General features: G+C 35.3%; 1 protein-coding gene across 1 annotated transcript; it reads right to left on the reverse strand.

Annotated features, from left to right (window-relative positions):
- Positions 7,444 to 8,517, reverse strand: LOC105164001 (extensin-like). The gene has a single exon (XM_011082536.2). The coding sequence runs from the start codon at positions 8,508 to 8,510 to the stop codon at positions 7,692 to 7,694; it is 819 nt and encodes a 272-aa protein (XP_011080838.1). The 5' UTR covers positions 8,511 to 8,517; the 3' UTR covers positions 7,444 to 7,691.

Genomic DNA, 16,477 nt, shown 5'->3' on the forward strand with positions numbered 1-16,477 from the left:
TGTGGGGTGTGTGTGTGTGTGGTGTGTGTGTGTGTGTGTGTGTGTGTGGTGTGGTGTGTGTGTGTGTGTGTGTCACGATTGAACATGTTTTACTTCGATTTTGAACATAGAAAAAGTGAGGTGTTGCTTTTATCTTCTGCGCCAAAGAATGCCATCTGCATCTTGTTAGATTTCTAGTCTTCATTTCTATCTACACAATATTTTTTCTCGTGCAGGATGTGTGTGTGTGTGTGGGGTGTGTGTGTGGGTGTGTGTGTGTGTGGGTGCGTGTGTGTGTGTGTGTGGGAGGGTGGGTGCGCGTGTGTATGTGTGTGGGTGTGTGTGTGTGTGGGGTGTGTGTGTGTGTGGGAGGGTGGGTGCGTGTGTATGTGTGTGTGGGTGTGTGTGTGTGCGGTGTGTGTGTGGGGGGGGGGTGTCTGTGTGTGTGTGTGTTGTGTGTGTGTGTGTGTGTGTCACGATTGAACATGTTTTACTTTCATTTTGAACATAGAAGAAGTGAGGTGTTGCTTTTTTCTTTTGTGCCAAAGAATGCCATTTGCGTCTTGTTAGATTTCTAAGTCTTCATTTCTATCTACACAATCTTTTTTCTCGTGCAGGATGTCACCATAATTTCGCAACATTTTATGATCATTACGGGTATTGTGTCTTTTTGATCTATTTATGTCCTGTATAACATTTTTGCGTCCTTGCATAGATGTGTATTCTCATTTTTGTTTACCTGATATGAAAGTGATAAGAGCAATAATAGGACAGAGAAGAGGCGTCTTGTGTGATTTATGTTTCTTGTCGCTTGGGCTTTTGCTGAAATGCCTTAGTAAATACAAAGCTAACCCAGTGCTAATTGCTTTCTGATAACCATCCCATGTATTCATAGCATTTTGGATTTTGGTATATTTTCTGATCTCATATTGCTTTTGAGCAGTATGGGTAGTTGGATTACCTTGAAGGTCCTTTTCTATTTATTTTTTGTTTTTCTTTTTAAGGAATTGAAGGCACGTTTCTGAATCAGGTAAATTGCAGGAATTGAAGCGCAGGCGAAGAAAGAGGAAGAGTAGGAAGGAGAAGAGGAGGAGGAAGAGTCACAATCATTCAGATGATGATTCTTCTTCTGCGGCATAAAAGGAGGAACAGGAAGGCGTATTCAAACTCTAATTCCGATGTCAGTGCTTCAAATGATTCACGAGAGGGTAAGGGCAAGAAGCGGTCTGAGAAGAAGAGCAGGAAACATAGCCATGAAGAGGACTAGCTTCTACAATGGGTGATATGTCATGTGCTTTTAAGGTTCCTCTAAGCTGCTGCTCAATATGCCATATTCAATCTTTAATTTGGTGATTGACGAGCTTTTTCATGAAAACCACTTTAGCTTAGTGGACAATGCATTAGTTTGGTGCATTTGCTGTTTTTCAGTTTGATGCAATGTATCATTTTAATTGCTTTATTATTCCGGTTGTAATAATTCTGATATTTACTGACTATGCTATGTGTGATTCCGACATGTGATCGGTCCTGTTAGTTGAAATATTGTAGAAATTCTTTGAAATTTTATTGAGTTTAAAATTATTTTACTTGTTGGTTGCTATTGGATGCTTTGGGGAAAGCCTGCCTGTGGGCATCAAGAAGAGCTTAACTATTGCTGCTCTTTTGAACTAAGTGCTATTATTGGAGAAAAGAAGGTTGCAGCATTTTCCAGTGTGTTTTATATATGTAATTGTATTAGGGCAATGATGTTATCATTAATATTATCCAGTTTCTAGATCAATCTCTCTGAAAATCAAGATATGGTGTAGCAGGTTTCTGTTGAGATCATGATATCAACGAATATATTTTTATATGTTCTAATCAGCTACTGTATTTCTTTTTCAATTTTATCAACCACAAACTTAAGAAGTTTTGCTTATTGATACCCCCTCCTTGTTCCGGCTATTCCATTTCCTTGTCTGTGCATCTTATTTTTTTGTGTGTGTGCATGTGCTGTGTGTGTGGGGGGTGTGGGTGGGGGTGTGTGCGTGTGGGGTGTGTGTGTGTGTGTGTGTGTATGTGTGTGGGGTGGGTGTGGGTGTGGGTGTGTGTGTGTGTGGGTGGGTGGGTGCGTGTGTGTGTGTGTGTGTGTGTATTGGGGGTGTGTGTGTGTGGGGTGTGTATGTGTTGGGTGTGTGGGGGGGGGGGGTTGGGTGTGTGTGTGTGTGTGTGTCGGTGTGTGTGGGTGTGTGTCACGGTTGAACATATTTTACTTTCATTTTGAACATAGAAGAAGTGAGGTGCTGCTTTTATCTTCTGCTACAACGAATGTCATCTGCGTCTTGTTATAATTGCCATTCTCCTTCAATTTCGAAGTTTTCATTTCTATCTACACAACTTTTTTTCTCGTGCAGGATGTCACTATTGTTTCACAATATTTTATGCTCATTACGATTATTGTGTGTCTTTTTGGTGTATTTATGTCCTTTGTAACATTTTTATGTCCTTGCATAGATGTGTATTCTCATTTTTGTTTACCTGATATGAAAGATATTTATTGAAATAAGAGCAATAACAGGACAGGAGAGAGTTCATTGTCCCTCTTCTTTTTTCCTTTCAATATATCTCGTTAGCAAGATTGATTTTGGATTGATTTACTTTACTAGAGGGGATATAGTGAGAGAAATGAGTGGAGGATTGATAAAATCTGATAAATGCCTTGAGTGGTTATGATCTGCTAACCAATTTTTGAATTGGTTGCCAGCGACCACGACAAAATATTGTAGTTTTGAATCCTGACTTTGGTGTGTTTAGCCATTTTGATTTCCTTACTGCTAATAGCGGTCTCTATAATTTTCACCCTTGAATCACATGGTAGTTTCTGTGCCTCACCTTGATTTTTGGGTTCTCGCATGGAAGAGGGAGAATGGTGTTTTTGCTTAGGAACAATTAATCAGTTATATATGTTGTAGCTGATGCTTGACTCATGCTTGTGCTTACATGTGACTTACTAGGAACAATTAATCAGTTATATATGTTGTAGCTGATGCTTGACTCATGCTTGTGCTTACATGTGACTTACTATTTATCAGGTAAAGAACTAATCATTCACATGCACAAGTTTCTATTATTTTTCTGTCTTCAAATACTTATGGGTAGTTTCATACATATTTGAGTGGTAACAGTTTCCTAGTAATGTGGTTTTGGTATTCTAGAAATCAAGATATTAGGCCTATAAGTTGTTGAATCTGTGGTGTTGCTCGATAAATAGCACAACTGTTCTTGTGGCTCTTCTTTACAAAGTGAATGATTCCTTTATTGGAAAGAGACACTAGCTTTAACTTTTTGGAAGAGAGGTAAGTTTTATTAAGTAATCAAAATCCATTACAAGTTTTTATGCTAAACTTTGTTAAAGGTTGAGGAGTCTTGTGTGATTTATGTTTCTTGTCGCTTGGGCTTTTGCTAAAATGCCTTATTAAATACAAACCTAACCTAGTGCTAATTGCTTTCTGTTAACCATGCTAAGTATTCATAGCATTTTGGATTTTGGTTTACTTTCTGATCTCGTGTAGCTTATGAGCAGTATGAGTAGTTGGATTACCTTGAAGGTACTTTTCTATTTCTTTTTTGTTTTTCTTTTTAAGGAATTGAAGGCACTTTTCTGAATCAGGTAAATTGCAGAAATTGAAGCGCAGGCGAAGAAAGAAGAAGAGTAGGAAGGAGAAGAGGAGGAGGAGTCACCATCATTCAGAATTAACCTATTAAATGCATTTTCTCTTTGCAAAACCGGTATCTCACTATCAAAATTAGTAGTAAATATCAACAGATTTATGTGGTCATCCAGTACATATTTTGCAAAGGTTTGAACGAAGTTGTTACCCATCAAAATATCAGCACCTGTATCATGAAAGTAGATAGGAGGAGTTTACACCTTGTACCAAGGTGTTTCAAATGCTCCTCCAATAATGATTTTTGCCTCTCTCCCTTACTGAGTATTAGGTTCTTTTGTGAAAAATTCCCTTCCTGCAAAACGGGTAAGGTTTCCGTAGCTTTCCTACGGAAAACTCAAGGTTTTGCTATACAAATTCCTGATTCTAAATCAATATAAGCTGCAAAATATTCTGTCTTATATTTATCATGTAACATACACCAACAAATTTGTATATAGAAAATGGACTGATCATTCAATCTTTATGTTAACACCACAAAGATTGAATTCCTTAATCGTTACCTTTTCTTCCCCATGGTTTATTATTTTCGAGGAAAACTTAACCCCAAAGTCATACTCATATTTTCTAGTCCTGCAACACCTGCACTAGAATTTCATGATCTGCTATTGCTAACATGCATTCATATCTACCAATAACATGTTGCTGCAAATGATATAAGCCATCACAAGGGGAAAAGATTTCTTTCTTAGTGATGCCAAATATAACTTGTATTTCTTTCTATCCTTCAAGGCAACTAAGTTTTACGATATCTATCCTAATCTCTTGAGGAGTTAAAGATTTTAATAACTCTTTCTCCTTCCCTTTGTAGCCTGTAATCCTTTCTTCCAAAAAGGACATCCTGGTACTAAATTAGTTCTAGAACTAAATGTTCGATCTAAAACTTGGTGATCCTTTATAATAATATCAACACCCCCTATTTTAGGTATCCTAATTGGAGTTGGTGTCATTATCTTAGCAAATTCCTTGAAAATTCTAAGAATATCAATGTGTTCTTTCCTAAGAAATAAATCTGAATGATGTGTATTGAAAAGGGCATAAGCTATTCTATAGGTTATAGAATATGGTCTATTTCCTTTTTTCATTATATCTTTTCTTTAAAACTTGATGAAAGGTTAAGACTGAAAATCTTGGTCTATTAGGTTGTATGCAATCCTAGGATGAATCAAACATTAATTTTTCTGCATACAAATTTTCTATCATTGTCCCAAGACAACCATCTTTTAAGTTGTTGATCCTTCTATCCATGATTGATAAATGAATTTTAGAATAAATTCCTTTTCTAAAAGTTGCTTGTATTACTACTTTAATAGTTACTCTGTGGATCTATTTCATAATAACAACCACTTGTTCTCTAAGCTTACTCAATTCTTTAAAAATTTATTCTTTAGGAATAAGTTGTGTTTCCATTATATTACCAGTAAGTTCCATAGGAATAGAAAATCACATGAACTTACATTTTACATTATATGATGTTTCATTTGGTTTAGTCCTATTTGGTTGAGGACTCTACAAATTTATCCGTGGCTTCAAATTTTCTTAATTTACCACATTTCTATGTGTAATGTAGAGATATACGTCCCTTTGTGTCGCAAGTCCAGCAGTTGCAATTTTTGAAACTTTCATTGGCTTTAGTATGGGCTCGTCTAAAAGTTCTCCTCGTAGGGGTTCTTCACATGGATCTCATCTCTGTTCGTCTAGATCCTTTGATACGAAGCCATTGTTGGTCCGGTCTTTTGTCCAGATTTGTATGATCTGGCCATTGATTTGGATCACTATGATCTCCATCTGAAAAAGGTTCTTCTGGACCTCCTTGGATAGAATTCACTACTTTGCTTCTTCATCTTCTTTGGCTCACTTGACTCTCCTATAATCATAGAAAAATTATTGTTATCACAGCAACGAGAGGCTATTTTAATCTTACTTCTCACACTACAAAAAAAGGCGGGATTTGGCACGGTCAGGGCACCCATTCCATCGTCGAACAGTCTTTGGAACATATGAAGAATAGATATCGAAAGATGACATCAGGTGGAATATTTTTTTCGGATTACAAGTTTGGAATGGTCCAGTCGTCCCAAGTTGAGTTCCAAAGAAACAGTTACTAAACCCGTTCCATATTCTGTGCCAAAATGGTAACGAAAAATCATTGAAACTCAGTTCGAAACACTATATTAGATTTAGGAACAGGCACAATGTAACCGTTCCTATATCTGATGCACGATATATCCCAAATTGATGGATCGAAAATGTATTCCTAAATGAGGTACAATTTGGAACGATCGTTGTACACTGTTAATAAAATATGCCAAAAACCGTTTAAAAATATGAATTTTGTTTGAAAAGCAATGCGTGTCTAAAACCGTTTCAAAATGTGGTACAAATTGAAACGGTTTCTTTAAATTATTTTCTATATGTTACTGAGTCCATTCCAACTGATCTTCAGCGACTATATTTCAACGATTGAATAAACTGTTCCAAAAATCATGTCGATGACCGTTCCTGAAGTAGAAATTAACGGCTATTTATATGTTCCTATGCTCGTTTCAATTTTTCTATACAAATGTGTTCCTCTCTTTCCATTTACTCTCACTATCTTCTTCAATTCTTCTTATTCTCTTTCTAATTAAAATTAAGTTTGAAAGTTATAATTCTATAAATTTGAAAATTAAGTTTGAACTTGCACTATCGACATTGTTTTTTGCTACTTCTCTGGATGATCTCTTGTGTAATTTCTTCTCGACCATTGCTAATTCCTCTTCAACTCTGACCGTAGTCCCATTTTCATTTGTCCAATAACAATTGTTGCGGTGCACTGTATTGGTAAAGAAATTTACATTCTGTTTCTCCTTGCTGGTATTCTACCATGAACTTCGGTGGACTATAAGCGCCTCACTGCATTTGTTGGTCGTATTTGGCGGACTTGAAAATCCTTATCCATCTTGTTCTTTTTCTGGCATGAGAAGAGTCAAGTCAATCCTATACGGACTATTGTCACATTTTCAGAGAATTTCCATAAGAAAATTCCTTCTTTATATTTCCAGAATTTGAAAATATTCTCTGTTATCATTGCAACTCGAACTTTCATTCGTTTCCATACTCTCAAAAGGTCTCCTCGGTTAGTGGATAAAATATTCAAATGTAATATAATCAAATTTTTCTCTAATAAAACTAGACTCTAATACCATTCTATGTGAGCATGGGTAAGTATGCATAAAAATGCAAAATGAGTGGAAATGGACCAAAAAATGCTCTTACAAAGCAATGCAGGGGTAAAATTGTCTAAAATTTCGTATGTGGATCAAATTTAAGCAATTTTAAAATACTGGACTAAATTTAAGATGCATAAACTTAATAGACTAAAATTAATAACAAACAAATGAATATTTTTCCTGATAACTTATTAACGTGTATATATTTTGACGATCAATCTTTAAAATTGTTATACAATCCCAAATTGATCTTTTTAAGGTGTATATTTTATTGAAAAAATACAAACAACCTCCCTTTAATATTATAAATGAACAAATTACTCTCATAAGAAATAAATAGCATATTACCTCTTTATTTTTATTAAAATAAAGCAATTGTCTTTTTAGATAGAGAGATAAATTACTCTATTCTAAAAAATATGAAAAGGTAAATTAAAAAAACCTTTTATAGAAAATAATTTTTTATTACAATATATATTAAATCTATATTTTTGTATATGCCCAGACATATCATATTAAATCAGGTTCAGTAATAACAGATAAACTTGACGGAACTTGATACACAATTATTCCTTTCTCTTTAATTGTGTCAGTTATTGGAATCACATCAGGATCTACTCACTTAATGCAAACTAGCAGCACGGAAAGCAGAAACAGCAGCAGTATTCTACTTCCGCTATTATCTGTAAACTAAACCATACATATATATAGGTGTCTACTGCTTGGCCTGAAACTATTCGCATTTTCCAGTGACAAAAAGAGATCATAGCCTGCACAGTACTGTCATGATACATTAAGCATACGGTGGTGGCAGTTGGGGTGGCCATGGCCCAAAGTATTGTGATGATGGGCGCTTGTGTTTTGGTGGCGACGGGTGATGAGATGGTTTCCGCGGTGGGGCCAGTCCATGGCGAGGACGTGAAGAATAAGTTGGAGGTGGCGGCGCCTGCCCATACTGTGGAGGAGGTGCATAGGTTGGTGGTGGCTGGCCACGGTGGGGAGGTGAGTACACGGGCAGAGGCGGGGGCGGAGGAGAGTAAGCGGGTGGCGAATATATAGGAGGTGGCGGTGGCTGTCCATAAGGAGGAGGAGGTGGATATTTTGGAGCTGGTGGGGGATGCCTGTGACGCTTTGGCAAACGCTTATGAATCGGTGGTGGGTGTCGGTGAGTTGGCGGTGCATGGCCTTGCCTCCGGGGTGGCGGCGCGGGCTGTCCATAGGGAGGAGAAGGTAGCGGGGGATTCTTTGGAGCTGATGGTGGGTGCCTGGGATGTGGTGGTGGGTGCCGGTGACTAGGTGGCATATAGCTCCGAGGCGGAGGGGCGTACTTGGGAGACGGCGTAGGAGGGCAGCGGTGTGGTGGAGGAGCATGCTGCCGGGGCGGTTTCGGGTGGCCATGATGGGGTGGTGGAGTATGCTTTGGAGGGGTGGGAGGAGGCTGGTGTCTGCCAGTAGGAGGCGAGGTTAGAGGTGGTGGCGGAGAGTGGGAATACGGCGGATACTGATCATTCTTTTGAGCAGCGGTGCTCACTGCTGCTGCAAACAGCAGCAACAGGAAGAGGTGATGTAGTAGCTTCATTTCTCCTCTGCCAGAGGATGGTTTGTCTAACATAAAGGCAAGCGATATTGTGTATATATAGTGAAAAAAGGTTTTGCAAATTATTGCTATCTTTTTCTTTTTACCAAATCTGGAGTAGCTGCAATTTGCAAAGGCTTCCACGTCAAATTCGAGGAGTTTGAACGTGTCAAAAGTGAATTGAATAACGAAAAAGGCAATATGTAAGGCTCTGTCTTTTCTTTTTATTCTATTTTAGTCCCTCATTCTTTAAATACATCTTAGCAGTCTTTTATTTCTTAAATTTACTCCTTTAAGGTCCTTAATCCTTAGATTTAATAGAATCTAAATTATAAATAATAAAATATTTCATTAACAAGGGGTAAGATAGAAAAGTACCAAATTCCTATAGAGATACATGTTTTTATTTTTTATGTGTCACTATGTATATTTAGTAATTTTTACTTTATCTATGTCGGACTATATTTTATGTAGTCCCAAGTCTAAAGAGTACAATTGGAGGATAGCCTCAAAAAATATATACTTGGATTGATGGACTATGAATTAGTGCCGATTGAAGAGATAAGTGGATTTGTTCGGGAATGCTCGAGTGAAAGCGGGGGAAGAATAAGAAAGCGAGAAAATATGCATGATTGAAATTAATGCGATTGATATGGGTGCATTTCATTACAATTTCAAGTGGTATTTTGCTATCTTTTGCGATCAAATGTTCCTAATTCAGTACTATATTGTAGCATTAGCCCATAATGGATTGATGGAATGAAAAAGAGAGAAAGAAGCCAAAAATCAACATTTGTTAGAAGGAAGAGTTAGGCGTGCCCACACCTATATCTGTGGGAACATGATTGAAATAGAAAAGTCCAGGACGTGAATTTTGGAAGGATTTCAATTGATTGGAACATTTTTTATTGTTTGAAAATTACCTTTGCTGGAATAACCGCTTTAGGGTATTAATTTTACTTAAAACTTTTAGTTTTATTAGGAATTTATCTTTTTTAGTTCTAATAGAGTTAGGTAACTAGTTAGTATATATATGAGATTAATTCACCATATAGACAACTTTTTATCATTGGATCTTTTATTCTCTATGTTTTTCTCTCTTTAGCATGATAGGCTAGTTCTCTTAATTCTGGTTAAAGACTCAGTGAATGCTTAATTTTAATGTGAGATCTAATTTATGCTTTCTACTTTGAGTCATATTGGTATTTGTGTTATTCTTTGTACTTTTATTATAAATAATCAAATTTATAAATGATATTTATCGTTATTTATTGTCAAGAATATTTGCCTCGCCAATTAAACATGCAAATTCATAATTGTTTGTTTAGTCAATAACTAGTGGTAATGCAACATAATTGATTATGTCGTAGTTTTTCATTATGTTGTGGGGAATGCACAATCTAACTTAAATAAATCCTTGTAGGAATTTATCGATTAGCATGTTGTCTTTCTAGTTATTAATGCTAATGGTAAATTAAACTTTGAGAATGTTTTCAAGGTTGTTTACTGATTCGAGATTTAGTCAATAGGCGTTCCTTGACTATTGACAAGGTAACAAAAGGTAAGGTTGTTTGATCATACCAATGACCATAATCAATTTATCTACCATGAATGATTATCATCTTTGCATCTATGATCAACTGTAGAATTGATCCCGTCTTTAACTGGAATGTTTTTTCTCATATTTATCCTCTCTTTAAGTTTTTTCTTCTATTTAGTTTTAGATTTAAATTTTAAAACAAATTCCCCCCATTTTTTATTTTTATTTTTATTTGAAGGAATAATTTAAAATCAATTTCTATGGATTCGATCCTACTCACTACTTTACAAGTTTTTATAGGAAAATATTTCTGATGGATTTAACACTCATCATTGATCCAACCAAGGAGTGTGCCCTTGGTATTTTCGAGCGTTCGATGTAGTATCTGGATTAAAAAAATTAAAACAATAAATCCGGACATACTAGGCTATAGATTGATGAACAAAAGAGAGAGAGATGGTATGTAAATAATGGTTTAGCTCTTTCATTTGCATTTCAACCATCAATTGATTATTCGACCCTTTGTTCACCCTAGAGTTCAACATAGAAACTCTTTATAGATATCCACATCATTCCGAGAGGAAGATGATTTTATCTCCTTGCTAGAGGAAATCAAAATCGCTTTTTGGGAGATGATGATGAAGAATATTACAGTATTAATTAGTATATTCTATTTATAAAAAATTCTCTTCAACTCTACACCTGATCCTAGATTAATGAGAACAAGAGGGATGAGAGGGAGAGAAACCGGAGGAGGCTTACATGTGTGTTTTCTACATTATGTTATTATATGTATACCATGAACATCACACATATATATATGTTTTGTATGGAGAGGTAGAAGTGTGTCTAGATACATTCCAATTTCCTACAAGGCAACTCTCTTCCTATATAGTATGATCCAATTATGCATATAAAGAAGTGTTCCAAATATATTCAAGTTTGCACTTTTCAAAAGTACAACTTGGTCAACCTTCCTTTCAACAATAGAAGTCAACCTTTTGGTTAGTGGACCTTAATTTAGTGGACCGAATTTTATTTTAATTAAATTAAAAATAAACCCAAGTTCCAATTATCTCAGTTAATATTTATCAAAATTATAAGCAGTTTATTTTGAATGATAGCCAACTTGAAAAGCTTTCTAATGACGTATGGAACTCAGTAATCCACCCTGGATACAGCTCTGTACATGCCTATAAATAAGAGGCTTTGTGCAGTCATTTGGGACCTTCTCTTTTATTCTCAAGCTCTTACTTCCTTGCAATATTCTTTCTTGGATTTTAAGGTATTGAGCTTATAATTTGCACTACACACGAATGTTCATCATTCTTAATCATATTTCACTATTATTTTCACTTTATTTCAAGTTTTTCTTTTTATTTTTTTAATTCATTACTGACTTAAGCATTGGAGTGTCCAAAATTCTGGAATGCATCAGGAGGAAAGCAGAAAAACACCAGTCGTCTTCTTCGGTCAGATATGTTGTCCCGATCTGTATCACTAGCAGCCGCTACCACTGTTAAACCACTCCACCTTCCACTGCGCTCTCTCTGGCCATTGCTTGGCCATGCACCACCATCGAATTCTTAGCGCAGTCGAAACCATCATCGATAAGTAGCACCCCGCCTTTGTCCCAACCTCTATGCACGTTTACCACATGCAACCAGGCGGCTGATGTGTCCGCTCTCTCACCCTCCCATCTCCGCTGGCATCTCTCTCTTCGCCTGCACATTTCCAATAGTTACCCGCTTTTTGCCATCACCTTCCCTCCTCTTCGCACCGTTGCAACCAACAAACCACCACCCTCCCTACGCTGCACGTCGCATGCCCCTCCCTCCACCGCATACCCGCTCTGCCGATCCTTACCACTAACGAGAGTTGTCCTTTCCTAATTTGGTACACATTTCTAATTCTCAATTTTGATTTCAGAAATTGATTTTGTTTGGGTGTTTATTTAATTTGTATGCGTTAGGGCCCTAAATCTCCTCTCCCCCTCCAAAAAAAAAGAAAAAGAAAATGAAAGTATTACATCAACAATTTCCTGTTATAGTGTGCACTAGCAGTTAATTTGTAAGGCGTTATTTATCTTAGTTGAATACCAGCATACCCTATTTAAGACATCGCAAATTTTGAGCGAAAAACACCATGTCCTTAAGCAATGTGTTTCCACCCTTGAAGAAAGATTTGTTTCCTTTTGAGCCACACTTTATTTTTTTCAAAATAATGACTTACAGATACTATTAAGTCAATTCTCATCGGTTTGTCCGCATCTAATGGTCCACCACCTCCAGTATCTAATTTTCCTAGTGATATACAATTATTCATTTGGTGAGAACATTAAACACCAACTTTCCTTGCATGAGGAAAAACTAGGAAAATCTGTAGAGACTCGTCCAACTGATTCCTCTAGACCACCGCAACATCCCAATACCCTGTCCTCCTTCTAAAAGTGATGGTTCTCGTTCCGCACAAGAGGAGTCCATATGATCCGCCAATTTGGAATTTTTCATTTTCAGTTATCATAACAGTAACCAGACACCTGTTAACTTCCTCACAAGTGTAATGAGACTACTTGTAAGCATATCGAGCATGACTTCTCGTATCATGGACCTCCCAGTTAGAAGATTATTTTTCTTTTTATGGCATATTTGGTTTTTTTTATGTCCGATTTGGCCAAATGAAGCCAGCTCATTGGCTCTGCCAAATGCTTTTGGCAAACAATTTTGCAATATTTTGCTCAGACTAGACACCCCCTATAATCCGTTGGGTAGAGATGAAAATTTTACTTAAAGATGAATACGTTCCTCATTATTATAAACGTGAGTATTAGGACCACCGGTACAATCTTAGGCAGACCGCCACTATCTCTGGGGATATGAGTAAATGTGAGATCTGGCCCAACCTTAAGACTTTGTGCCAAAATTTAGGGTAAATTGCAATTTAAGCTCTTGTGTTAGACAAAAATGGAAAACACCCCACGTGAAAAATAAATTAGCAATTTACCCCCTCAAAGTATAAAAAAGAGCAAAATAGCCCCTTAAGTCATGCAGTGTGCAACATGCACTGCATCTGTGCTTTTGCTTATTTTTTTCCTTATAATATGACTTTTATTGTCCTAAATATGAACTATTAGTTCTTGTCTTATATATATCAATGGCTGGGATTTGATAATCAAATCAATGCCTTCATCTTTCTTAATTTAGATCAATGGTTTATATCAATGTAGAAGTAAATGATCCAGATCTATTTGAATTATATCAATGACTCACATTTATGCAAGATATAAATAAAATTTATGGACTATAATTTTTTATAATAAATAAATAGTAAAGTGTATATAACATATACTATAATTAGAAAAAATAAAAAATATACAGAAAAACCGATTGAAGGAGCAATGAAGGAGGTGGCGACGAGAGGGGCGCAGCGCCGGGGGAGGGGGAGGGGGAGGAACTGTGACGCCCCAAAAATTATAATATATAATTGGGGGATTTTTATGAAACTTGGTTAATTAGTAAATAAATTATGTTCCATAATTGAAATATAATAAAGCTTGAACGAGTTAAATTTTGGAACTCGTTACAATATTTAAGAGCAAATTATATTAATTAAGAAATTAGAAGGACGTAATTGCTATTTTAAAAAAAGTCTAATTAAATTAATAAAATAATAATATTATATATATTAGTAAATAAAAAAAAAACATAAAGAAAGAAAGAGAAAAGAAAAGAAAGAGAAAGGGAAATGAATTGGTGGGTTGGGCCATCACCACCGCTCAACCTCCATATATATATATATATTGAATGAAAAGTTCATTTTCAATTGCAATTCTACTGTTCGAGTTTTAGCAGTCTGCGGCGAAATAAGATTTTAATTTTAATTTTAATTAAATTATATAATTATATATTTAATTAGTTCGTTTGTTAAATATTGTTTATACTAAACAATGTATTATTTAATTGGAATATTTTATGAGTTTGGTTATTTAAAATAGTGCCGAATTAAATACAAAATTGGATATAAAAATGATATTGTTACAATTAGATTATTAAATTTATTAGATTTGAATATTACTATAGCTAATTTATACAATTCCATCGGAATTATTAACCAAATACGCAATTATATGTATTATTGTTCAATTAAATTGTGTAATAGCGAGAAATTGATAGGAAATTCATAGAAATATTCTGAAAATTATATTTAATAAATGGTGTGTTAATAAAGAGGAAAAATGAAGATTTGTGTTTCGATAGAAATGAAATATTAAAAAATTATTAGAAATTGTACAAATGATATTCAATATTATATTTAAAAGAAATTACGATATTCTCGATATATTAACTGTATGTGATATAACTCATTATAGGATACGAGATACAGTGAAAAGACCGAACCACTATCTATTGGATAGATAAAAGCGTTGTAAGGTCGAGGTAAGTAAATAATTGGTATTATCTATGTATGTCATCTTTATTTGTGGTATTACTATTATATGAATTTGTGGTTCATGCTGATATTGATCTATTTGAAAATATATGAGTGGTGAATGATTTGATTTGATTGACGATATTGTGTATGTGGAATGAGAAAATACGTTGAAATACTATGTTTGTTGTGGATGTCTGAAAATGAGAATATGTTAATATATATTGTTTTACGTTACTAGTTGCTTACAAGAATGGTGATATGTGGAAATGAGGGAGTGGTGGAAATTGAATATAATTGTGATGTGAATACCCCTTGACGTGTTGAAAAGCCTATAAGGCAAAATGAAATGAAAAGAGCTTTGATGCGATATGAGAAAGAAATGAAATGAAAAGAGCTTTGATACGATATGAAAAAGATGTGATGTGAAAAGAGCTATGTGCGAAAAGAAAGTGCTATGTGCGAAAAGAAAATGCTATCTGCAAAATGAAACAGCTATGTGCGAAATGAGATTAATGAGCCGGCTGTCAAGGGGATTCACTTAAATTTAATAACGGTGAGGTAGAGTTGGCGGGAAAAACACAATATCACCTTCTGGTAAGCAAACTAGGAAAAAAAGGAAGTTTAATGGATTGTCTTATTGCGTGATAACTATGTGGTGTAATAAAGATGGTTATGTGGAAGCAAATTGACTATATATTCTATGCATATTGCCTATGTATCTTGTTTGAGGTTATATGTGGTATACATATATAGATATGGCTGGTTATTTACTTATTGAGTGGTAGGCTCATTCCCCTGTTGACATTTTCTTTCAGGAATAGACTTTGAGGTGTCTGACTGTTGAAGAATAGGTCCACGTGCTATACTCAGGCAGGTCGAGCCAGTATGCAGTTTTCTCCTCTTTGTCAGTTAGAGTACAAACCACATTTTGTTCGTACAGAGAGAATATAAGTGTACGGATTACTTGTAACGAATCACCTTGTGGTGTGTGATATGTATATATATATAATGTTGTGGGTTGGTAATACCTACTATGACGTGTTGGGATTACGTATGCAAATTGATTAGATGATTATGTGCAAATGTATATGTATGAACACAGTGATTACTATAAGTAAAACGTTTAGGGAAGATATAACCCTAGTAGCGTTATGAGGTGTTACAGGAACAATGATAAGGTTAGGACAAAGTAGTATTTCTTGGACCTATCATAACCATAGTACTTTTCCTTCAATGTATTAGAATAGGTGATCAAAACGTTAATTAAATTATTAATTTTATAATCTATTTAGCACTTTATTTGTAATTTAATATTGAATATATGAAGAAAGTAAGGATTCATTTTGACAATATACGTTTGTTATGCTTAATTATTATGTTATGACGCTTTAACATCACAACAAAGCCAACAAATTAATTGAGCAACTCATGTAGTTTGGTTGCACAATAGATGAAGCTATGAAACCAACTTCTGACGTTGGACCTGAAATGTTCCAAATTTAGGATCTTGATAAGACACACACACCCACATACACCCACTAAAACCAAGTCAAGGAGGAGTCAACTCCTCTATGAGAGGAGATTGAGGCTGAGTGGGGCCTCTAGGAGAGCCCCACTCAACCAACAACTTAGTAATATACTAAGTGTGTTAGTTAAGTTGTTGGAATTATTGTTGAGATAATACTAATTTTGAAAATTAAAATTTCATGAGACAACTCTCTACTCTTTCAAGAAAAAAAAAAAAAAAAAAACTGCACCCTCTTTTCTCTGTAAGAAAATTGAGTACTTTCCTTTCAAAGTTCCCCATCTCTTATTATTTTTGGACTTGGTTCAAGTATAGAACAAAATAAGATTCGATTACACTAATCAATATGATGCTAAATGAAACGAGCTATGATGTTAAATGATGGAGCTATATTCAATTTGAAATGAGATTGATGAGCCTGTGTTGCATGTCAATGGGTCATTTAAACATTATGTAATGAATAGTAATGTTGAGTTGGTGGAGAAAACACTATATCACATTGTAGTA

The sequence above is a fragment of the Sesamum indicum genome, linkage group LG6 (genome assembly GCF_000512975.1).
Source record: "Sesamum indicum cultivar Zhongzhi No. 13 linkage group LG6, S_indicum_v1.0, whole genome shotgun sequence".
In the NCBI taxonomy this organism is placed as follows: Eukaryota; Viridiplantae; Streptophyta; class Magnoliopsida; order Lamiales; family Pedaliaceae; genus Sesamum; species Sesamum indicum.